At 43.1% G+C, this 25,805-nt stretch overlaps 1 protein-coding gene across 7 annotated transcripts in view; it reads right to left on the bottom strand.

The window, feature by feature from the left end:
- Positions 1–25,805, bottom strand: part of LOC120868847 (schwannomin-interacting protein 1) — a 182,910-nt gene that overhangs the window by 35,422 nt on the left and 121,683 nt on the right. Inside the window, exon 1 of one of the 7 annotated variants that reach the window (XM_040247792.1) lies at positions 14,633–15,158. The exons of the other annotated variants lie outside the window; for them this stretch is intronic. Coding sequence (XP_040103726.1) covers positions 14,633–14,710 — 78 coding nt within the window. The 5' untranslated portion in view covers positions 14,711–15,158. Of the gene's footprint in view, positions 1–14,632; positions 15,159–25,805 lie in introns of those variants that run through there. 7 annotated transcript variants of the gene reach the window in all.

Genomic DNA, 25,805 nt, shown 5'->3' with positions numbered 1-25,805 from the left:
TCACCCCCAAGTGAAGGGGAATATACTATAGGCTAAGGAGGCTATTTAACATGGTAGTTACTAGTCACATGTAGCTATTTACGTTCAAATTTAAAATTAATTCAAATAAAAAATTCAGTTTCTCCAGTCATACTACTGCATTTCAAAAGCTCCAGAGCCACAGGCGGCTCTAGCAGATACCATATTGGAAGCTCAGAATAAAATATACGACAGCGCAGCCCTGCTAAGACAGCGCTAGCTTCAACAGTCTGCAGCAGAGTTTCCTGTAGAGACTTAAAAATGCACATTCCCATTGCTTCTGAGCCGTCTGGCTAAGATCAAGTGTAAAATACACACTCCTAGTCTCTAGCACCGGATATTTAGTTTCAATAGGCTTTCCTTCTAGTTCAAGGAAAGCTCATCTGTATTTTCCTTTTCTCTAACATTTAAAAATTCTTGGACACTATAGCCATTCTTTCAACTTTCATATTTAGCAATTATATTTAAATCTATCCATCTACTCAGATATCTTCCTATTTTCTCATGTACCCATGGAACTGGGTCATACTAGCAGCTATAGAGTGTGTGTGTGTGAGACACAGCCACAAGATGAACAATTCTTCGTACAGTTACAGATGTGATGCTGATCTCATTTGATTCCTGGGCTAGCACAGTACTGAGCCCTGAGAAGGTAACCACAAGGTTGTAAAGGGAAGTAAAGAATGCTCTTAATTTCACTAACCACTTGCAACTGCATTTTTGGAAACCTTAGTTAAAGCAACCCACCCTTCCAAATATGCAGGGCTGGTACTTACTGGTGATGGTCCTGCCAAAATAGAACCACACTTGACATCTTTACTGGAAACAAATTCATTTCAAAATCCCCAAAATCTGCTATGCAGATTTAACATAATCAGTGAACTTATTTCTGAATCCATGTAACAGAAAAGAGAGATTATTACTTAATGTCCTCTACAGTCAGAAAACTGTTGAGTGGAATGAAATATCCAAATATAAAATTGGTAGATCATAACATGAGTGTTAATGACCAATATTGTCCAACATTATCCTGGGGTCTGGAAGAAGTTGTCTTTAAAAAAAACACCTATCCTGGGTGTAAAGGTGCTAATATACCCTTGATTCCATGTCTGTCTCTCCTGATTTACTTGGTATGTTAAAGTGATAGATATAGTAAGAAGGTCTTAAAAATATTCTTATCCATGTTAATTACAATTTTAATACCAGAATACTTAACAGTTTAAAGAGGTCTGTTTTATGAATGGGTAAAGAACTTGTGGTACATTTATACAAAGAAATACTACTCAGCCATAAAAAGGAACAAATTTGAGTCAGTTGCAGTGAGGTGGATGAACCTAGAGCCTCTTATACAGAGTGAAGTAAGTCAGAAAAAGAAAAACAAGTATCATATATTAATGCATATATATGGGGTCTAGATAAATGCTACTGATAAACCTAGTAGAGAACACACTTGTGGACACAGTAGGGGAAGATGAGGATGGGATGAATTGAGGAAGTAGCATTGATACACACACACACACACACACGTGTGCGCGCACACACACACACACTATCATGTGTAAAGTAGTGGAAAGTTGCTAAATAACACAGGGAGCCCAGGCAGGCACTCTGTGATAACCTAGATGGGTGGCATGGGGGAGGGGAGGGAGGTTCAGGAGGGAAGGGAGAGAGATATATATATATATAAACTGATTACATTGTTGTTAGAGAAGGCGATGGCACCCCACTCCAGTACTCTTGCCTGGAAAATCCCATGGACGGGGGAGCCTGGTGGGCTGCAGTCCATGGGGTCGCAAAGAGTCAGACACGACTGAGCGACTTCCCTTTCACTTTTCACTTTCATGCACTGGAGAAGGAAATGGCAACCCCCTCCAGTGTTCTTGCCTGGAGAATCCTGGGGACGGGGGAGCCTGGTGGGTTGTCTATGGGGTTGCACAGAGTCGGACACAACTGAAGCGACTTAGCAGCAGCAGCATGTTGTTGTAGGGCAGAAACCAACACAAAATGTAAAGCAACTTTTCACCAATTAAAAAAAACAAATAAAATTTAAGAAAATAAAGAGGACTATTTTGTAATACACAAACGTTCCCCCCCCCCCCCCACTTATCCTCTTCTCTCTCTGGATCAAGAAAAGTACAGGGGCTTCCCTGGTGGCTCAGTGGCAAAGAATCCACTTGCCAATGAAGGGGACATGGGTTTGATGCCTGAGCTAGGAAGACCCCACATGCCACAGGGCAACTAAGCCCAAGAAACACAACGATTGAGCCTGTGCCCTAGAGCTCTGGAAAGGCAACTCCTGAAGCCTGTGCATCCCAGACCCTGTGCTCTGCAACAAAAGAAGCCACTGTAATGAGAAGCCTGGGCACCAAAATGAAGAGCAGCCCCCACTTGCCACAACTAGAGAAAAGCCCATGAAGCAGTGAAGACCCAAAACAGCCACAAGTAAACAAATAAATAAAATAATAAAAAAGAAAAGTATGAAGAATATAAAAGTCGCCATAATCCCACCACTGAGACACAGATCACTGCTAACATTCTGGTATGTTTCCTTTTAGTTTTTTCTAATCTTATGTGTATATTTTTCTCTTTTTTATAAAATTGAGATCACATTGTTTATTATACTTTGAGAACTGCCCTCATTCATTCAAAATCCTTTAAAGATACAATTGTAAATGGCTGCATGCCATTCTGTCCTCTGGAGTTATCTTCTATTGTTACCCATTTGGGTTGTATCCAATTAAAAATGACATAGAAGCTAGCATTTTTACATCAGTCCTTGCCCACATGTCTGATTATTTCCTCAGGACAAGTTCCTGGAAGTGGAATTACCAGATCAGCTGAGTGTGAACATTTGTTGAGGCGCTTGACACATTTTGTCACATTGCTCGAGAGGAAATCTGTTCCAATTTACATGCCCACCAGCAACGTGAAAGGGTGCAGCTTTCACTATATCCTGGCTAACACTGAGTATTTTCACTTAAAAAAATGCTATCGTTTTTAATTTGATGGGAAAAAGGGCTATCCTTTTTATTTTCTTTGATTACCAGTGAGATGAAATATTTACTTTTTTTCAGTTAACATACTAGCTTTTCTGGAAACTACTTACTATGAGTTTTGCTTATTTTTCTACATAGGTCTGAGAGTTCTGCCAATTTTATAGTAAGCATATGATTCATCTTTTTGAGTTTGCAACCTAAGTGTTAACATCGTTCAGTCAATAGTGCACTCCATCTGAAGCGTCCGCTGGCTCTGTGCTTGGAAAATCCTTCCCAGTCCAGAAGTAAGGGCTCCCACTTGATGTTGGAGGATTCAGTGAGAAAACTTATGTGAACTGCTGAGTAATAGTGTCATGCGAGTGTGTGTTGCTCGGCTCTTTGTCTCGTCACAGCAAAGATTTGGAGCGACGGACATTAAAGCCCTCGATGCGTCACAGCTCTCGGGTCTTGGACAAACCGTGTTATAGCTCTTAGGCAAATCAGTGTTACAGCTCTATTTTATTTAGAAGATAGCAGGAGAATCCATCCTCGAAGTGTGAGGGCATGCCAACCCAATGACTTGAAGAGAAGAGAGTGGAGGAGTGCGTGGTGGTGGAGGGGAGACAGAGAGGGAGAGAGAGGGAAGGAGCACACGCACGTGGGAGAGAAAGAGAGACAGAAAGTGCTTTGGCTCCTCCTTTTCTAAGTTTCTTCCTCCACCTGGGCCTGCCCTATGCAAATTGGGCTTAGCCAGGAGTGCTGTTTGTTCTACCAGAAGTCTTCACTCTGGTCCTCGGACCTTCTTTTGTTCTATTTTCGCAGGCTTTTCCCTTCCTTGTCTTTTAGCCACCACCATTCTGGACTCCTTTTCCCTATTCTACCTACCTAACAGTAGTACCTGCCCTATGGTAATGTAAATCTGAAATAAATAGTAGCTGTTATGATTAATCCTCCAACCATTCTTGCTCTGAAGATGAGGAAACAGAGGCTGAAGGAGGGTTACCCTACTATTAGATAGAAGAGCAAGGATTCAAGTCCATCTTTCTGGGGCCACATCTCCCGGCTCCTCTTCCATACGGATTAGTCAAGTGTCCAGGCGGACACCATGCTGGAGACAGATATGTATCAACTTCTTTCCTGAAATGGATGTGACGCTTTCTCAAAAAAGAACACACTTGACTTTAAAACATATACTCTGCATGGCTAATCATAACCACAAACATTTACAACACAAATATCTTCTCATCGGAGCCACTCTCTTGCCATCACTGCTCAATCTTCCTTCTGGAACAAATGTGATTCCTAACATTTCAAATTACTATATTCAACTGACTAGTAAAACAGTTTTTCTCTTAAACTTCAACAATTGGAACCCAATTTCCTTCCAGTTGCCCACATGTACAATGTAGGAGTGTGTGTGTATGTGAAATGGAGTATTCCTTGCCGTATCAGTAAACAAAGGATACCACAGTCCTCAGCAGTTGCGGCCCTCTAACATGAGTTGGTGAGCCTTGAGGAAACTCAGGGAGGAAAGAATTATCTGCCATCTAGCAGCCATCAGGCTGCAGCCACTCCCTACCCTGAGCCCTAAGGAAACTTGGGAAGTGAACTGGCCCCAAACAGCTGAGGTGCATATCAAAGGACTGATTTGAGTGAGCCTAGACTCTAGCATCTTCCCATACACAGAAAAGTGCTGAATTCCTTAATTTGGGATATCTGGTTTTCTTTAATTAACAGTCATCTTTTGCTGTTCAGATCATCTGCCCTTTATTGCAAAACTTCTTTTTAATTGAAGGATAATTGCTTTACAGTATTGCATTGGTTTCTACCAAACATCAACATGAATCAGCTGTAAGTTTACCCATTTCCCCTCCTACCTGAACATCCCTCCTGCCTCTCTCCCTATCCCGCCACTCTAGGTTGTTACTGAGCCCCAGTTTCAGTTCCCTGAGTCATACAGCAAATTTCCATTGGCTATCTATTTTACATATGGAACTGAACTTCCCCTCAATGCCTCCTTGGAGCAGTTCTCTCAGGGTTACTTGAGATGCTGACTACTGGGCTTAAGGTCCTAAAAATTCCCACCAAATAAAACATAACTCTCAACTTCGAGGTTGTATTTTTTAGGTCTCCGCGTGTATGCACGTATAGTTCCGAGGTTCTTTTGTTCTCTAGGGAATTATACCTGCAGGGCAATTATGTCCTCTAAGCCACCAAAGCCCAAAGATGCCCCAGGGTGAAGAACTGCAAAGTGCACAGGAAAAGGAGGCTAGCACACTCTCTGACTGTGTTTATGGCAAGTTGAGTCACGTCCACTCCTAAAACAGCCTTGGGAAATACTGTCATAAAACCAAAGTGAAACATCTAAAATCGATGTTGCTAGCAAAATGCAAGAGGGCACCTGAGGAGGAGCGGCTCATCACTATGAGACAGAATGGCTCTCACGACCCTCATCAAGAGTGAAAATGCTCTCACAGATTCACCACTGTCCAGCCACAGGCAGATTTTGTCCTCGCCTGTCACCGAATTTCCCACTGCCACCCTCTGAGCCTGGGCAGATAAGGCTTACAATGGCTTTTGAGGGCATCCCGCGAGCAGAGATCTCAGAACATGGACCACTGAGCCCTTTGACACTCCAAACACCAGGGCTCAGCCTTTCCCATTGTGTTCTGTTTTAATTCCCCAAACTCGACAAGAATCAAGACGGGTGTTTGGTAAAAGCAGTGCTCAGTCATGTCCAACTCTTTTGCGACCCCACGGACTGTAGCCTGCCAGTATCCTCTGTCCATGGAATTAATTTTCCCAGGCAAGAATACTGGAGTGGGTTGCCATTTCCTCCTTCAAGGGATCTTCCCATCCCAGGGATTGAACTTGTGTCTCCCTGCACTGGCAGGCATATTCTTTCCATCTCCAAATCTGGTCCATCCCAAGTTCTTTTCATACTTTCTTTGGGATGTGGCTGTACCCAGTCCTTACATACCTGTTACCCACCCCCCTCCTCTGGTCCTGTCTTCGTCTCTCTCAGTTCTGTTCACCTTGCTCGCAGCGTCTGGTCGCTGATGCAGGAGCCACCTAGTCTTCCACATGCTGATCTTATAAATTTATAAGCAGACATTGCACATTTCTAAACTTTATTTGACAAACTGTATTTTTGTGAGGGCAGCTGCAGGCCCACCAGGGTTCTCAGAAACACACGACATCCTGCGCCTAAGCCTATAGCTAGCTGATGCTCAGGACACTGCCAGCAGCTGCTTCCTTCTGACCTCTCCACAGATGCTGGTCCCATGTGGCCAGAAAGCGCCTGACCCAGAGGAAGGGGTTCCTTAAACTCCCTAAAGCAGGAAGATATGTAAGGAAGCTTGGCTTAGAGAATCAGGGAGAACAGTTGTTGCAAATGATTCAGCGGCACTTTGGGAACAAAGGCAGATGTGAGCTTAGGCGCAGTGACAACCTGAGTCTGGATGGGATTCAGTTATGGGGAAGGAAGTAGGGGAAAGGAAAGCATTTCTCCCTGGTTTCTTGTTTTCCATCTCTTTCCTGAGTTTATCTTCCCCTCCTCCCCAGCTCCATGGTTTCCTACTTCTACCTGTTCACTATGGGAACAGAAATGGCCTGTTATTATTGGATGTGCTTATTTTACTATGCTGTCTCAGTACAATTCACTATAAATCCTGTAAGATACCACTTCCAGCAGCCTCCTTCCTGCCTTGCTAAGGTTGTTAACTCTGTCAGGGCTTCTTATACCTCAGGGTGCATACCAATCACCTGGGGACGTACATTCTGATTTAGGGCCGGGCTGGAGAGCTTGCATTTCTTTTTCTTTTTTAAAATTGGGGTATAGTTGCTTTGGGCTTTCCAGGTGGCACTAGTGGTATAGAACCCGCCTGCCAATGCAGGAGATGTAAGAGATGCGGGTTTGATCCCTTGGTTGGGGAGATTCCCTGGAGGAGGACATGGTAATCTACTCCAGTATTCTTCCCTGGAGAATCTCATGGACAGAGGAGCCTGGTGGGCAACAATCCATAGGGTTGCAAAGAGTCAGACACAACTGAAGCGACTTAGCCCACATGCAAAGTTGCTTTACAATGTTGTGTTAGTTTCTGCTGTACAATAAAGTGAATCGGCTATATGTCTAAATATATCCCCTCCCAACCCCCCCTTCCATCCCACACCTCTAGGTCACAGAGGTGAGCTGCCTGTGTATGTAGCTACTTCCTACCAGCTATCTCTTTTACACACGATAGTGTATATATATATATCAACCCCCTTCTTGAGACTTTGCATATCTAACACGCTCCAGGAGTTGCGAGGAGTTAGGGGTCACGAAGAGTCGGACACAACTGAGCGACTTCACTTTCACTTTTCACTTTTATGCACTGGAGAAGGAAATGGCAACCTACTCCAGTGTTCTTGCCTGGAGAATCCCAGGGACGGGGAAGCCTGGTGGGCTGTCATCTATGGGGTCGCACAGAGTCGGACACGACTGAAGTGACAGCCGCAGCAGCAGCAGTAGGCTCACAGAAGGTCCTCTCTCCCTCTCTAAGCTCAAGAAGCCTCCAGGCAGGAATGTTCTTTCTCCATCTTTCACCAAGGTGTCCCACATAAGGCTCAGGAAATGTCTATTAAAGTGATGATACAAACATTTTCCACCAATGGGGAAAAGGAAAGCAATGTGCCATTGAGGATAAACCTCCTGAGGGCTGGCAGCTGCATTATTCCAGGAGCTGATGGATGCCCTGGTCCCCCAAGGCCCAGGAAGAAACTTGGGCTGTAGGGACCTTGCTGTGAAGCCAGCATGCCAAATGGGGAATTGCATAGGTGGGTGCCCGCACAACGTGGTCCTCTCTCTCTGTTCACAAGTTTCTTTAAATCAGTAGTGCTCAAATTTGATTATGCATGAGAATCACCCGGAGGGTTTGCAAAACCGTACACTATTTCTCTGATTCAGAAGGTCTGGGGTGAGGTTGAGAAAGTGCATTCCTAACAAGATCCCAGATGCTGCTGGCTCAAACACCTCGAGAACCATGGCTTTAAATACCTGAACCGATCAAGGAGCTAACACAAAGCTGGTACTTCTTCAACTGAGCACAGCTGTGTTCCCTGTGGACTGTCCAGATTCCAAACCCAGGTGCGCTGCATTGGTAGCTGTCTGCTCTCTGCCGAGGCCTTGACAAGATGCCTGTTTTGAAGCAATTAATGTGCCTGTTGCTTCAGTGCAATCTATTGACTAGTGATATCTGGCATCATTGCTATTAGCAGCACCTACCAGGGAATGCAACTGGGATTCTGGAGCTCCCTGCAGAAAAGAACTCTTCCTTTAGGAGAATAATAGTGACTCTTATTTCTCTCTTTAAGAAAGGAACTTTTGCTCTAAATTTATAGGCAGCATTCAAGTGCGAAGGAGTCTGAGACTTTTAAACATTAGGAACCAGAAGGGGCAAACTATTTGTTAATTCGGAAATTTTCTTTTAAACAAAAAAATAAAAACAAAACCCCCCAAATACTGATAGTATTTTCTAGTTATTTTCTCACTGAAACAACTACGGGTTTGTCACAAGATCAAAATATGAACACAGCATTCTGTAAGAATACAGATTGTAAGCTTTTGAATGGCAAGGGCAGAAATACTTGCTCTGGGCAGGTTATTTCAAGTTCTTGCATCTGATTTCATCCCCTGGGAAAGGCCTTTAGGCTTCTTAGTGGAAATGTAAGTTAAATAACCAAGTATCTTCCCATTGTATCACTGAAATGGATATTAAATCTGGGTGCTTTTTTTCAGTTTGTCTTTCTGACATTTTCTATTTCAGACACTTATACTAAACAATCCAGAAAAGTTTCCTGAAGTGATTTTGAAATCTCTTATCTTTGCATCCCTACACTGATCTGCCTAAACAAGTCCTCTGGACTAGATGTCAGGCCGAGCTGTTGAGCAATGTTGAGGCCTGGGTTTGGCTTGCTCAACATCAGTACTCAGGAGAGCTGCCCTTGGATCAAGGCCAGGACGGGTATCCAAGCAGGGCCCAGGAGCCTCCTGACACCTATTTTACTTAAAAATTTGCCAACAGCGAAAGTGTTGGGATATACCAGTCCAGAAGATGGAGATTTTTTTCTTTTTTTTACTCTCGGTTAATCCTGAGGATGGTTTGGCCTATTTACTGCATTCCTTTTCCTCCAGCTGTTGGGAGTGGGTATCAACGAAAGAAGGCAGACAGAAATGCTGGGTGCACCTTGAGCTCTCTCCTTTTCTCAAATGACTGCCTTCAGAGACTACTTTTAACAGGACAGTGTTATCTGGGACTCTATTTTTAACAGGCACCATCTTACAAGTCTGTAAAACCATCTCGGTCATTTGGTATCACTATCAGAACACAACAGTTCAAAACACCACTGCAAGGTGATGAAACGGCCAAACTACACCACAATCAGCCACAAGAAGCTGGGTCCCCTACCTCCCATGTCAGGGTGGGCTGCCCATGTGGGGGGTTGAACACATGTGCATGACCACGAAGGACTGCAGGAGCCCGGAGCAGGGCAATCACAGCCAGGAAGACCCAAGTTAACCTCTTCACTGTGACACTTAATAGTGCAAGTTATGAAAACACTTTAAGCCCCAGTTTCTTTTTCTGGAAAAAAAAAATAAATAAAAGGGATAAAGATACCTTATTTTTTAGGTTGTATTAAGGATGAAATAAAATACTATATAGAAAGTACTTGACCCCATGTCTGACCCAGAGAGAAACTCATTAAATGGTCCAGTTGTTAATATTAAAGGGAGGGGTGGGGTAAGTTGCTGAGAAGAGTGGAGAAAGGGATGAGAGAAATCCAGAAATGTCCAGAACAGACAGATCCATAAAGACAGAAAGTGGATAAATGATTGTGGGTGGGTGGGTGGGTAGGAATTAGGAGTAATTACTAATGGGGACAGGCTTATTTTAGGAGGGGAGCTGATAAAAACATTCTGAATTAGATAGCAGTGGTTTGTAGAACCCTATGAATATAATGAAAACCATCAAAGTGTACACTTGGAAATGTGAATCTTAAGGTATGTGAATTGTATCTCAGTTAATAAATAAACTGCACTCTCCCTCCCACAAACTGTGTGAGTCTTTTTTAAACTGAGACAAAATCCACATATCATATATCCAAAAAATTTATGGGTTCTGAAAGAACTCATTCCCTGACCACGCTGGCTCACCAAGGTGTACCAACCAGGTGATAAGATGCAAAGAAGCCTGAACGAGGAGCCAAGAGGCTTCCTATTTACAAGACCTAAAACCAATCCGGCCAATTTCTCCCTTGAAAGAAAAGGAGACTCCGGCCCAGAGAGTGGAAAAGACTGTTCCTGGGGGGTTGAGGTGGGGCTGTCCAGGGTTCAGTAACTTAGCGGAGTTCCTCAAGCGCATTCAGCCTCACAGGAAGATGTGAGGGTGCACAGAGGTCGACGGCTGCTTTTCCTCAGTAATTGCGTGGGGCGGGCAGAGCTCTCGTCTGGAATGGCAGCTGGCATTCTGTGTTCCTGTTTATTGCAGTTTATCTCAAGCAGTCATTTCCATTCACCTTTTTAAAAAAACATGAGGCGCAGCTGTGGCTTCACTTTAAATATTGTTCCTTCCAGCCTTTTAATTTTTTCACGGGCTCCTCCCTAATCTTTCACCATAATTGGATGCACCACACTGGAGACGGCACCCCGGAGAAACAAAGCCTGGTGAGCCGGCTTGCCCATCCTCCAACCACACACGGCTGCGGCTGCGGCTCCTTCTGCCAGGAGTAGCCTGGGGACAGAAAGCCAGGCCGGCTTCCCTGTGTTTGGTCTGCTCTGGCATGAAGTGGGAGCCAGTCCTCTGCTGTATTTCATGTTAAATTTTCTTAATTTCCCCACCCCTCCCCTCCACTGGTACAATTTGGATCTACCCCCCGCCCTGAGATGGCATGGGCTGTGCCTTTTCTAGGTCCACATTGGCCATCTGAACATCCCTCCAGGTGGCATCAATTTCAGGGCAGCCTACTGTGTGTGTGTGCCTCCCATGTGGACTGTAAGCTCCCTGAGGGAAAGCCCAACCTCCCTTCTGTGATCCTGGCCCCGAGCACAACGCCAGGGACCCAGAAGGGCTCTTGGTGAGTGGCAGCTAAGGAATCAGGACACTGACCTGTGTGCCTTTGTGTCTTGAAGACAATAGGCTGTGTGACCAAAGGGCCAGAGGCCTCAGAGCAAGGCAGAGCCATAATGGACTGAACGTTCACACCTCAGATTCTGTCAAGGTGTAGGCTTTCCTTTCTAGATACTCAGCTACGTTTTCCGTTGAGTACAGTCTTACTACTGTTACTGAATAAACCAGAGGTCCTAAATGAAACATCTTTCTTACCAACAGGACCTTCCCCAAGGAAACGAAACAGATGCATACTCTTCCTTCCTCTGCCTGGGTGGAATCTAATTTCAGTCATTGTAAAATGACCTTTCCCCTGAAGGCTGTTTGCCTGACTTTAAAACAACCTTGTAAAATAATCCCTATACACAGGTGGTATTTATTAGTGCAACTGGTATAGGAAATTCTATTGTACCCAGACAGGGATATACCAATTTTCAAATTGTTTTGGAAAACTGACCTCAGAATATAAGGAGGTGAGAGAAGAAGTTACTAAAACTTTTGCTTTTGGTTATATTTTAAACATCTTAGTTTTGAAAATACCTATTTGTGTACAGTCAGTCCTCCACATCTACAGATTCTGCATCTGTGGATTCAACCAACCACAGATAAAAATATTTGGAAAAATACTTCCAGAAAGTTCCAAAAAGCAAAATGTGAATTTGCCATGCATCCAGCAGCTATAGCATTTGTATAGCATTTACATTGTATTTACAATTATATACGTAGCATTTACACTGTATTAGGTAGTAGTAAGGAGGCTTCCCTGATGGCTCAGTAGGTAAAGAATCTGCTTGCAAAGCAGAAGACACAGGAGATGTGGGTTCAATCTCTGGGTCAGGAAGATCCCCTGAAGGAGGAAATGCCAGCCCACTCTAGTATTCCTGCCTGGGAAATCCCATGGACAGAGAAGTCTGGTGTGCTACAGTCCATGGGGTCACAGAGTCAGACATGACTGAGCACTCAGAGGTTAGAGGTGCTATAAGTAATCTGAAGATTACTTAAAGTATACAGGAGGATGTGTGTGTTATATGCAAATAGCATGTCATGCTTGAGCATCCTGGGATTTTAGAATCTGTGGGGATCCTGAAACCAATCCCCCGTGGATACCAAAGGACTAGTGTATACATTTCATACACACAAGATGGATTTTTACAGCGGTATATGTGTAATTATGGGGCTTCCCAGATGGCGCTAGTGGTAAAGACTCTGCCTGCCAATGCAGAAGACATAAGAATCTCAGGTTCAATCCCTGGGTCAGGAAGATCCCCTAGAGGAGGGTGTGGCAACCCACTCCAGTATTCTTAGAGCTTGGAGAATCCCACAGACAGAGGAGTCTGGAGGGCTATGGTCCATAGGGTCTCAAAGAGTTGGACACAACTGAAGTGACATAGCATGTATGTGTAATTATGAGTGGGATACATGTATGTTAATGGCTTGGGTTCAAAAACATTTTACTGATAAATATGAGATCAAAAAAGCCTGCAGACCATTGCTTTATGGCATCTAAGTATCTAAGTTTTCTACTTAGTAAACCAAACAGCAAAAAAAAAAAAAGAAAAAAAGAGGGGAAAAAACTTAGAAAAGGAAGGTTCTAATAAGGAAAAGTGATTTTTATTTTAGGTAACTTTCTTATCTTTTGTGTTTTAAAGAAGGCCTATATCACCTGGTTTCACTAGACATTCTTAATGAAATGGTTAATAGTTTTTCTTTTTAAAGCATAATGAAGCCTTCATAGTTCCATGATATGTATACATTTGAAAGCACTTTGCCTGAGAAAGATAGATAAAGCTAAAATGTCTAGAGAACGACTCTCACATTTAGGGTCCAGAACGACACATACTGATCTCTGGGTGTTTCCACATCTAGAAGTTTCATCTAGTAGTCTTCTATACTAACCTCTCAGATACAGTTTCTCCTAAAGTCACACGTGGTGTGCTACTGCCTTAGTGAGATAAAGGGTGATACAGTGCAACTCTCTTTTGTTGTTGTTGAGGTGTAAAGCTACTTGAGCATCTCATGTTTGACACTTCAGTCAGCATTGTTATCACGGAGCCCGCAGATCATGGTTCATTCATTCCTGGCATCTGGGCTCTCTCTGTTTCTAAGCAGATAAAACTACAGTGGTCATTACTTTATTGTTACTGCAGTAGCAAATGGTACGTCTTTCATTTCTCCTAAGTGAAAACCGACCCACACTTTCCTTTTTGAGAAACCCTGTGACAAAGAAAATGTGATCAGTCCTTTGGCACTGAATGCAGAGGCAACATGAGACCTGTGCACTTGTTCTACTGGGCTGGGAAAGTGACTCTGACTTCTGAGCATCCCAAGTATCTTTTGCACACCCACTTCCGGCAGGAGGGGACATCAGAGAAGTGTCAGGGTTTCAGGACTCTGAGCATTTATCCCCTCGGGCCCTCATTTCCTTTTGGGGATCAAAAAGGACAAAACCCACACAGAGCAACACTGTAGGTCATTTAAACCTCTTTTACAAATTTAAGTTTAAGTTTCTGAGAAAGAAAAGAAACTATCTGAACTGCCCTAAGAAATAAAGGATATACTTAAACAGCCCCCATACTCACACACAATTATGCATATAAGATCTAAGCTGCCATATTTTACATTATTATATATAAAGATCTATTAAGACAGATATTCTATCTCAATCTAGGGAAAAAAAAGTGACATATTTGATCAAATTAAAAATTTAGGAGCAAATTCTACTGTTTTAGGTTATCTGTTTCTGAGGGAAAGAGGCCTTTCTTTCTAGGCCCTGATTTTTCATACTGTGCTGTGTCGTGACCTACACTTGACTTACAGGAAATAATAAGGGGGAAGGACATAGTGTTTAGCCTTCTGTGGACAGACAAGTATATACTGGTAGTTTAATTTCCTGACCTCACCCATATAACTAAAGCTATTTTTACTTGGGGCTGTTATTATGAAACTATTACCATATAAAACACACCAAAAATATATTTATTGACTTGCAAAAGAAAATGCAAGCAAAGAATTAGCAAATACTGTACCAGTTTTTTTTAAAAAACCCCACACTTCTCTTAGTAAAACTTCATAGTATTCATTGTTTAAAAAGATCAAACTGAAAAAAAAGGTCAAACTTAGAAAGATGGATTAAACATGCTAGTACTTATTTCTTGCAGGTGAACTGTCAACATGTCAATAATTTAAAAATTTATTCCTTTCATAAAAAGCCTAACTAGAAACTAAAAGCATAAGAGAAGTTTTCGTCAACTTCAGGAGAACAACATGTGTATTCTAGCTACTGCTATAATATATTAATGAATACAAGCTGAAAAAAAGCAGAAAGAAGTACTCTCCCAACTTAATGCGTTCGATTCTGTGCATTGAGCTTTCTTGAATATATTATGGCAATGGCCACTGAGTGTGGAATCTGGCCACTCCTCAAGGGTTATCATTCTCCCAGTTAGAAAAATGGTCCGATTGTTTACAAACAAAAGAGCTCTCCCCCCTTACCTTTTTATAATTCCCCTCCATATCCAATGGGGATTCTTGACCGATGATGTCATCCATTCCATCACTGTCCAAATTCATCCTTTTAACTCTTTACAATTAAGAAGTGAGATCCCATGAATCCTGATAGGCTGATATGCTGTTGCCCAGGACCCTGGTTCCTGCTCATGCTGACATGGAGAGCCAGCTAAGAGTCTGTGTCTGGCTGTGTGTTTGACCTTGCCCCCTTCTGTCCCAAAGACACCGCCCCACCCGGCCTCCCTGGTCTGTTCCGCGCTCCGGCACAGGGGCAGCTGCTGTTCTCTAAGGCTTACTCTGCCCTGACACTTGGCTGGTTAAGAGTCCAGCCTTTCCACATCTGCTGTCACCTTCTTCCCCTCAACGATCCTGCCTGGATGCCTCTCCCCAGCACCTTCTCTACCCTCAATCCAGGAAAAGCCAATTTAACCCCTGAACTTCCTGCTTCAGGGCTGAGTGTGGATAAGAGTTATGGAGGAAGCCAGCAATCTTATTCTGAACTAGGGATAGAGTGTACGGGATAAAAATAGATGCAAAGCCCTGCCTTGCAGACCTCACTGGCGAGTTAAAAGCCGGGTATTGCATGACAAAACCAAACAGTATAATTTAAAAGTTAACCTGTAAGACAGATGTTTGCCTTTTCCCCCTTGCCTTTTTCCTATAACCAATCATTTCTTCAAATCAAATGTGAAAGTCTCATCTTCAGGGAGAAACCACAGCACAAGAATGAAATTCTTCTCCAACACAGAGAGGGACCCCTCTGCCCATGGAATCATTGCTTTGTTCTAGTAATATAGGCAGGAGAAAAAGATCCATCAACTTTTCTCTAAGAGCCGGTGGCGGGCTTTCACAAAAGAGGACGTTTCTTGCTGCTGCTCTTTTTACCCTTTTCCCATGGCTTTTGGCTTTGTTTACTGGCTTTACGTACAGAGAAGGAAAAGGCCCACAGCTGCAGGATGTTTTGATGCAAGAAGCAGGCAAACAAGTGCGCACACAAACACACGCTCCTTGTTATTAAGTTACTACGGCCATAAACTAAAATATATACGCGGTATTTTTTTGAAAGTTACTGTGTGCAGGAGAAACAGGTCAAAGAAGAATTCAAGGGCCAAGGCTCCATTTAGCAGCATAATCTTACAGTCTGACAGGCTTAGACAGGAAGCAGTAAATGTACCAGTCAACAGGTTTTCTAACGTGAATTCTTGACCAGCTTCAATGCTGTTAAGAACAGAGTCCTAGGGCAAAATGCTGTTCAAGATAGCTTTTGGCATCTGTACCTCTGCTGACATGCTCACATCACTTTAGTATTTTCTCTCCACAAATTAAAAAAATAAAATCAATTTGTGGAAGACTTGTAGGATAAAGTGGTCTTAACGTGGTTTTCTGTAGCACTATTTCCATAAAGCAAATACTTTCCTCTACAGTCCCTAACTCAAATCCAAACCCCTGCTTAACTCTACCCTCATCCTCCACCCTAGGTCCTGAGACTGTCTTGTGCCTTTGTCAGACAGTCTGATGGAGTTGTGTCTCCCAAGCCACACTTGTCTTTGGGCAGGCCTTCTCCCTAGCAGAGATCTCCCCTGTCTTAACTCTCCTCCAGACCCCAGGACCCTTGCTCTGCACAGGGGTCCCACCACCTGCATGCAAGAAGCCCAGTACACCCTCCAGGCCTGAGAGGTCATGCTGGTCACTGAGTGCTGCCATATGGTGGGTGTTCCCAAAGCCAAAGAATTTTCCAGAGGTAAGGCTTTGGGGTTAAAATAAAAGATGCTCGACTTTGAAGGACCCTCTGCATACTAAACTCTGCCAAAGGAGGCTAGTTAAAATGAAGGAAGCACGCATCTTATTACATGACATATATTAACATGCTGCCCAGATGGCGCTAGTGTTAAAGAACCCACTTGTCAATACAGGAGACATAAGGGATGTGGGTTTGATCCCTGGGTTGGGACGATCCCCCAGAGAAGGGAATGGCTACCCACTCTAGTATTCTTGCCTGGAGAATCCCATAGACAGAGGAGCCTGGTGGGCTACAGTCCAGGGAGTCGCAGAGAGTCAGACACGACTGAGCGACTGAGCACAAACGGCATACGCTTTACTGGGAGTTGCTATAGGCTAGGTACTTTACAGGTGCCTCTTACAGTCGTCTTCAGTCCTCACAGGAACCCTCTGAAGTAGATATTATTAACAAACTGCACTTCACAGTGGAGTGAGAAACCAGTGAGGCTAGTGACTTCACTTTCACTTTTCACTTTCATGCACTGAAGAAGGAAATGGCAACCCACTCCAGTGTTCTTGCCTGGGGAATCCCAGGGACGGCGGAGCCTGGTGGGCTGCTGTCTGTGGGGTCGCACAGAGTCGGACACGACTGAAGCGACTTAGCAGCAGCAGCAGAGAACTGCCCCAGTGTGGCAGCTTGCTCACGGTCAGGCCAGAATTTGAAACACAGAATTTGCTTCTGTGGCCCATATTCTAAATGGGTGTGGAGACTGCCTCCTAATGGCTGCCCCTCTAAGAAACAACGGTACCCAACAATAATCAAACGTAGCTTTTAAAAATGCTATCACATTCTGATACTATCTTCTAAATCACATATCTGTAACATTCAGCACGTGTCACCGCTGTCCCCTGATGATCAGACCTGAAGGAATGAAATAAAAACTCCTTCATCAATAGTTGTGAGTTGACACACTGTACAGGGAACTTTCCTTTCAGGTTGACCCTGCTGCTTTTAGACTGATCATGCCTTTTCTCGAACACCGTTACAGTTTCAAGCCTTTCTCTAAGAGGGCAGAAATTTGTGTTATTCATCTTGTTTTTCCCACAGCATCTAGACACCACCTCCCACATGTTAAGTGGACGATGAATAGCTGTTGAATAGATGCATGCACAGAGGAGAAAGGTTTGGGCTGCTTACGATGATTCCTTGGAATGCTGTCCATGGAGGAAATATTAATAGTTTATATGAGTGCTTTTCAACTGAAATCTTTTTTGGAAACCACATACATTTAAGAGGTAAGTAAACATGGGTCTGCTCAGGTTAAAGGAGGGGGCCTACCATGAATTTCAGTGATTTTAGCCTCTTACCTAGGTTAGCATCTAGCCCATTTAGCTATCTATAATCAAGAGCTAACATGCACATGATTATAAAAATTTATTTATTTATTTATTTGGCTGTGCCACGCAGCTTGTGGGATCTTAGTTCCCTGACCAGGGATTGAACCCAGGCCATGGCAGTGAAAGTTCTGAGTCCTAACCACGGGACCACCAGGGAATTCCCAATAAAAATTTAGATATTACAAGACTTAGTAAAGTACATAAAACTATATATCTAATTATTATCTTTTGACTTTAATTTTAACATGCATGCACACATGCTAAGTTGTTTTAGTCATGTTCGACTCTATGATCCCATAGACTATAGCTGGCTAGGCTCCTCTATTCATAGGATTCTCCAGGCAAGAATACTGGAGTGGGTTGCCATGCCCTTCTTCAGGTTTTAACAAGGTGGCCTTAAATATACAGTTAAAAGGACTGAACTCTCAATATTAACTATGTATATGTATAAATATATTCAAATTAATTTATATGCACCAATAATATATTGACCACATACATATATGTGTGTATATATATATATGCATATACATTTATCGGAGAAGCCAATGGCACTCCACTCCAGTACTCTTGCCTGGAAAATCCCATGGATGGAGGAGCCTGGTGGGCTGCAGTCCATGGGGTCGCTGGGAGTCGGACACAACTGAGCAACTTCATTTTCACTTTTCACGGAAATGGTAACCCACTCCAGTGTTCTTGCCTAGAGAATCCCAGGGACAGGGGAGCCTGGTGGGCTGCCATCTATGGGGTCACACAGAGTCGGACACAACTGAAGCGACTTAGCAGCACATTTATAATAGATTACCTTTGGAGAAGGGCATCTCAAAATCCAAGATGGAAATTTCCCAGCTATACAACAGGAACAAGGGTTAGTCCCAAGAAAGTAATAAAAGCCATTCTCCTCCTCTACCCCCTATATCTTTTCTTGGCAAAAGTGATCCTCTACTAAGTACTATATAGAGACAAGTGATAAAACACCTTCTTTTAAAAGTTGGTCTCCAGTGGTGATGAATGTATTTCACGCCCTCCCTGAGTGCTCAGGACATAGGCTCGTAGCCTAGACCCATTCTAGAAGGAGCTGTGTTATTACTATCTGGATGGCTTGTGCCGGCTTAAAATGTATCCTATCTTCATGTCACATGGACTGATCGTTGGTGCTTTCTAGAGCTTTGCTCTGTGTCCTCCAGCCACAGCATCCACATCACCTGGGAGCGGACAGGAAATGCAAACCCTCAGTTCCCACCCCAGACCTACTGAATCAAAACCTGCAGTCTTACAAGAGCTCTACGATTTTTGAGGGTACTTTACATTTCAGAAGCACAGCTCGAGACCTGGAAAAAATTCAGTATAAGCCATTATCTTATTTTCAATCATATTTCTAGGCTTGGTGGTAAGACACTGACTTTACATGCTTGGGATCAACACTGTAATTGATTTCACTTCCAACTGGTTCAAACGAATACAGGAAATGAAAAAACAAAACACCACCTTAGAACACTTGAGCTGAACTTAATGTTTGGTGGTTTTGTAGCAGCCATGCACAAACAAGAGGAGAACAGTCATGTCCTTACAGAGAATTTTTCCTGGTTTCTTCTTTACCAGGCTTCCCTGGTGGCTCAGACAGTAAAGAATCTGGCTGCCATGCAGGAGACCTGGGTTCGATCCCTGGGTCAGGAAGTTATCCTGGAGAAGAGAATGACTACCCACTCCAGTGTTCTTGCCTGGTGAATCCCATGAATAGAGGAGCCTGGACATGACTGAATGACTGAATCTTTCATTTCCTCTACTGCTGCCCTCTCTAAAATGAACTCTGCCTGCAAAACATGGGGCCAGATACTAATGCTTCCTCTTAGAAAATGTACACAGAGCCACTTACAATCCCTGAGGTTGAAAGGGCCTCTGCTTACCCCCCCTGCCCTGAAATTCAAGGACCAGAATGGAGAGCTTCAGTTTCCTGTCAAGCCATAATTTGAACTGTGAGGTGCATTGGTCACGTGAGCTAATGCTTTTAAATGATCATTATCGGCCACTGGTGGAAATTATTGACTCTGAGAACACAGACCGCATTACTGGGAAATCACTTATGCACTGTCAAAAGATCTTTCTATTCTTATTAATGGAAACTCTTATTTCATCCTGATTAACCCTTTAGCTTTCCACCGCCTCTCCTTCAGCCTTAGCCTCCAAATTCCATGTGCTACACAAACCGACACTGATTTATAATCTCTTTTAAAATTATTTTTTTTCTTCTGTGCAGTATTCATCTAAATTTGCTTTGCTTTTCAATTAAGGTATTCTGATAGCTAGATAAACCATGAAAATCTGCATATTGTTTTGCAGAGGACTTTTCACTGTAGATTTAAACTGTTAAACTAATGGCATAGGGAGTGTGCAGTGGAGGAGGTTAAAACGTTGGAAGGGACACAGTGTCAATCATTTATCCATATCAGAAAAAGTGAGGACAACAGGCATCCAGCTTTCCACCTATCTGAAGGCCTGAGTACGAGAAACACCAACTATGGTCATTTGGCTGGCGATGGCGCAGCTTCAGAGGGGGACCACTGTTAATGCCCTCATTATGTTTTTCTGTGCTCTTAGCATTCTTTCCCCCTTAATGGCGCTCCTACGCTGATTGTCACTAGGCCTTTGGATGACTGTTTTCTTCTGAATTCAAGCAATTTTGTCAAAGTTCTATTTCAGGAAGCTTGGTAATTTCTGATGCTTCCACACAGTGCTCAGGGGAATACTAAGTACACCAAGATTTCACATTTTCCCTTGGTATAGAGAATATAAATAAATAATGGAATACGATGCTATTAATCCTGAGCTTCTGCATGTGAAGTCTTAGTTACCCAAGACTGTGTGTGTGTGTGCGTGTGCGTGCATGCACCTGTGTTTGTGTGTGTGTGTGAAGGTGAGGTCTCTGCTCTCCATGCAAGCACTGACAGGTATCATAGCAATGCGCCCATTTCCTTCCAAACCCCCCCCCACCACTCTCTTTCCAAGAGAAAATACTAGACTTTTGGCTTAGAATATGCATTGCACATTTATTTCTTAAAATCATTTGATGTCTAAATCATGATGTTTGAGGCTCCCAGTGCTACTTTAAATAGGAATGATGTGCTTGTACTAAATTTCTGTTTCACATCCGTCCCATACTGAAACCCTGTTAAAATGATTTTTTCCCCTCCCATCTGGGCACTTATCATTGTGCTCCTTTTGTGGTAAAACATATACGTTATATTTTCAGATATACGGCCTAAAAACAAGTGCAGATGAATTTGTATCCAGAACTATTTTCTTAATCTTTAAGGTGATAAACATGTAATTCCCTCCTCAGACAAACACACTGTATCTCAACAATGCAAAATACAACTGTACCCCCAACCAGGCAAAACAATGAAGACAAAGTATTCTTCAACACTCCAGGGAAAAAAATTCTCCAATCAAATAAAAATCTATACAACAAGACATAAAAATAACTTCATTGAACTTTTACTTTACTCATTTATTTTTCATTGAACTTATATTTTAAAAGCCTATATCAAACAGTGCACTAAATGCTTTGAAATTCCCCTTTCTATTAGGTCAGTATATTTTTTTTCCTTGCTGTGGATGAAACTAGGCTTAAACTGAGTGGAATCTTAAATGAAGTCAAATTTGATAGCTTGTTTTCTCATTCACAGGAAGAGGGGATGGGAAAATGAGCCCTCTCTTGGCCTGGTGCCAAGGGGGACAGACTATATTTCCTTTCTTTTGTTAACCAGTAAATAACTCACTAGAGATATTTCCTTGGCAGTCCCGTGGTAAAGACTCTACGTTTCCAATGCAGGGGCCGAGGTTTCCATCCTTGGTCAAGTAACTAAGATCCCACATGCCATGCGTGGAGGCAAAACAAAACAAAACAAAACAAAACACTAGAATCTGGGCATGAAGGTATGTTTACTACTTTCTCCCAGCAAGAGCTTTTTAAGATATCTTGATGTACTACTTAAATTGATATACTCCTTAGTTGTATCATTTGAGACCAATATAGGATACCTTTCATTCTAGGTGATGGGTACAATACTTCAATTGGGCTGAACATCTTGCCCAAGGAATATTTGGTGTTTCAGGAGGCAGTAAAATGAACCCTCTATATGGTAAGATTTATGAAAACTTTGCAAAATTTAGTATATTAAGAAAGGTGTCTTGAGGATGACTACTAGCTTCCACTGACCACTAGTGTTTTGAAGAAGTGCTTGGGACAGACCACGAGGTTCAACTTGGGGAACCTCTCTTGGTGAAGGAGAAGTAGGTGTGGTGGTATGTTCTTAATGATTGTCTCTGGGAAGGGTGGGATGTGTGTCTCTTTCATTTTGTTCCTTGCACAATGTCCCTCATCTCAGCACATGGGATGGCAACTGGGCAAGCGGCTCATAAGCCACATACAAGGAGTAGAAATTTTCATACTTCCCATATTTTCTTTAGGAGAAATTTCCAACTCCTTTGCCTGGCATTCAAGGTCTAACTATAGGAACTTCCCTGGTGGTCCAGTGGCTAAGACTCTGATCTCCCAATGCAGGGGGATCACCTTCACCCACTCCCAATTGCAATGCACAGATCTGAGCTCCTCTCTGGTATTATGAAGCAAACCCCTCATCCTGGGGACTCAGAACAGGACCAACTGCAGAAAATCCAATCAGTCCAACACATTTATGGAACACACAATCTGTGTATAGGGCAGGAAATGAAAATCAGGCGTTTGTCCTCAAGGAGCCTGTTGTCTAATCGGGGAGGCAGACTTATATGTCACTAGCTGTAAACGGGTTCTTATAGAGGTAAAAACAAAAAGCACTGAGAAGGAGAAAGTTTCCTGATGGAAGTGACATGAACCTCAGAGTGCATCCGCTTGCAACAGGCAGACGCAGGTACACGGGTGGCAGGGATTCCAGGCTGAGGCAGCACAGCAAAGGAAAAGGACTGACAGCTGTGTTGAGCAGGAGGACAAGGTGGGGAGGGAGGCGTGTTTCTGTCCAGGGTTCAGATCATGGCCTTTTAAAAAAAAATAAATAAATAAATGTATTTTTAGTATTTCTTTACTTGGCTGTGCTGGGTCTTAGTTATGACACAATGGATCTTCAATTTTCACTGTGGCACGAAAGATCTTTAGTTTTGGCATGTGAATTCTTAGTTTTGGCAATGTGGGATCTAGTCCCCAGGGATCAAACCCAGGCCCCCTGCATTGGGAACATGGAGTCTTAGCCACTGGACCACCAAGGAAGTCCTCATAATTAGGCCTTAAATGCCATGCAAAAGTTTATCCTAAAGAAAATGGGGAAGTATGAAAATTTCCACTCTGCTTCTTCAAGATCAGGTGTGCATTTGAAGAAGAGTCTCTTTATGCTCCCAAGGGAAGAAAAAAGATGAGAGTCATTCACATACCATTTTACATTTTCTCCCTTTCCTTTCTACTGGAGCTGAGAACATGAGGGTGTGGTTTATATCTGGAGTGGTCATTAAGGAATTTAAGCAACGGAAAGAAAGGGATAAAAGTGTGTCACTGGTTTTATATACAGATTAATCCCCCAAACTGACTGCAGGGAAAGAGGAGAAAATCTTTGGGAGTTTTTAAGCAAAATGGACACTTTGACCTAAGCTTGTGCTTTCAAGTTAACAGTATTTTGACACCTTCTATCAGAGATCGTGTAGAGGAACCTGGTCTCTTAAAGGCTGCCAGGCCCGAAGCTGTGGGCAAGGATCTTTCCTGAAGAGATTGGCTTTTTCCCAAGATTGGAAAATGGAGGTCGATAGCTCTATCTTTTAACACGGCTACAACTGAAAATGACAAGACATGCCTCAGTAACTTCTGTGCTAATGTAAATCCTGCGAGGGAGAAAAGTACACAAAGATGACGACAACCTGAGAAACTTTAAAAATAAAACAACCATGAAAAATTCTGCCTGAGAATTTCTCTCTGAACATCCCCCCCCGCCCCCCAGATGAAGTTGTTCATAGCATGGCACATCCATCCACCTCCAACAGGGGGTTCAAGCTCTAGGAAGCAGTGAAACTCTTTTTCAAAACAATCATCTATTTGGAAGAGTAATACCTGAGGATCAGTTATACTCTCTATATTAGCAATAAATACCTGGGAAGTGAAGCAGTGCATGGTTTCCTGGGGCTGCTTTATAATCGTCACTGAGCCCTTTCTGTAAACTTTGTGAGAAAGTGGCTCTTGATTCATGGTAACTGACTTGTTGATGCAGAAAGGTAGCCTCTGGCAGGGACCTGCCAACTCTCATGCCAGGATGTTAACAAGAAAAAATACCATTTCACAGATGAGAAAAGTAACAAAAAATAAAGGGATAATCTGATGCTAAGACACTGAAATCAGGGCATGTTGATGGCAGGGAGTCAGAATAGGAACAGGACTGAAAATCATCCCAGTGGCCATCAAAGTGTAAGAAAGCACGAAGCTATAGAGTGTTGACAGTGCCTTTTTTCTTACTCAATTTTACATACAATAGTCACATCCATCCATATTATTTGAGAGCTTGTTCTTAGCACTGAGAGAGCAGATGGACACAAACCTAAAAATCCTTGTCCTCCCGGAGCTTCTGTGGAGTAAGGAAGACAGAAAATAGACAAAAATGTAGTCTGATGGGCTTCCCAGGTGGTACGGTGGTAAAGAATCCATCTGCCAATGCAGGAGATGTGGATTCAATCCCTGGGTTGGAAAAATCCCCTGGAGGAGGAAATGGGAACCCATTTCTGTATTCTCACCTGGAGAATCTCATGGACAGAGGAGCCTGGCGGGTTATAGTCCATAGGATCGCAAAGAGTCAGACATGACTGAGCGACTGAACACAGCCCAGCACACGTAGTCTGATGGATGGGGATGAACGCCAAATATAAAATCAAGTGTACTAGAAAGACTGGGATAGAGTTGGGGAATTGGAAGTTGACACAGAAAGTCCAGAGGAGGCCTTCACAAGAAGGTGACAAGTGAGTAAGCGGTGGGGGTGACCACCAGGACCAATACCTGATGCCTAGGTGAATCTGAATTTCAGGCAGAAGTGAACAATTTTTTAGTATAAACATGCCCCCAACAGGGCAGATTGCTTGCTAAACCTGCAACCACCTGGACTCCCTGGCGGAGGGGAGCACATACCAGGCAGGAGGGACAGCACATCCAGGAAGCATGAAAAGAGGGGGTGAAGGGGTGCAGGGGGTGGCAGGGGAGAGGAATCAGGGGTGAGGGGATGTAAGACCCCGGGGGCCCCTGGTGGGATGCGGGCTTTTACGCTGAGGAGGAGAATTAAGAGATGGATGGCAGGCTCTGATTTAGGTCTTGAGAGAGCATTTGGATTCTGCGTTGAACACAGACCACATAACAGGGGCAAGGGTGGGAGTAGTCTCGAGACTGCTATTGCTCAGAAGATGATGACGATGACGACAAAGTTAACAGCAACACACACCCAGACATGCGCACCAAATTATCCAACTAAGTCGGAGGGGAATGGCCTCCGAAGCCCCGCCTCTGTGCTTCCACCGAAGAGGGTGTGGGTTCCATCCCTGGTCAGGAAATGACAATATGCCAAAAAAAAAAAAAGAAAAGGGAGGGGACATATGATACCTATGGCTGATTCATGTTGATATTTGCAGAAAACAACAAAATTCTGTAAAGCAATTATCCTTCAATTTAAAAAAACAAATAAAATCAGATTAAAAAAAAAAGAAACTGTGGTATACATTATGGACGAAAGGAATCAGTCCTACAAATAAATTCTTTCTACTCACTAAGATGCTAATCTAGGGACTTTTGTTTTAACCGCTCTATTATCATCCTTAAGAATAGATAAATAAATAAGCAAGCCTTCATCAGAAAAGGGGACATTTCTAAAAACCATCATTGTTGATATTATCAGAACTTAAGAGGAACTGCACTTTCAGAATCTGTGGTGTCAGGTGGGTTCTGAAACTAAGGTTTCCAAGTAGGAGTGAGACATGGCTTCAAGGCTAGTGTTTCTTTATTTGCTGAGTTATGAACAGAGGGAGA

The sequence above is a fragment of the Oryx dammah genome, unplaced genomic scaffold, assembly GCF_014754425.2.
Source record: "Oryx dammah isolate SB20612 unplaced genomic scaffold, SCBI_Odam_1.1 HiC_scaffold_2, whole genome shotgun sequence".
NCBI classification, from domain to species: Eukaryota; Metazoa; Chordata; class Mammalia; order Artiodactyla; family Bovidae; genus Oryx; species Oryx dammah.
The sequence above is the reverse complement of the archived record's forward strand: the minus strand, read 5'-3'. Positions and strand labels throughout refer to the sequence as shown.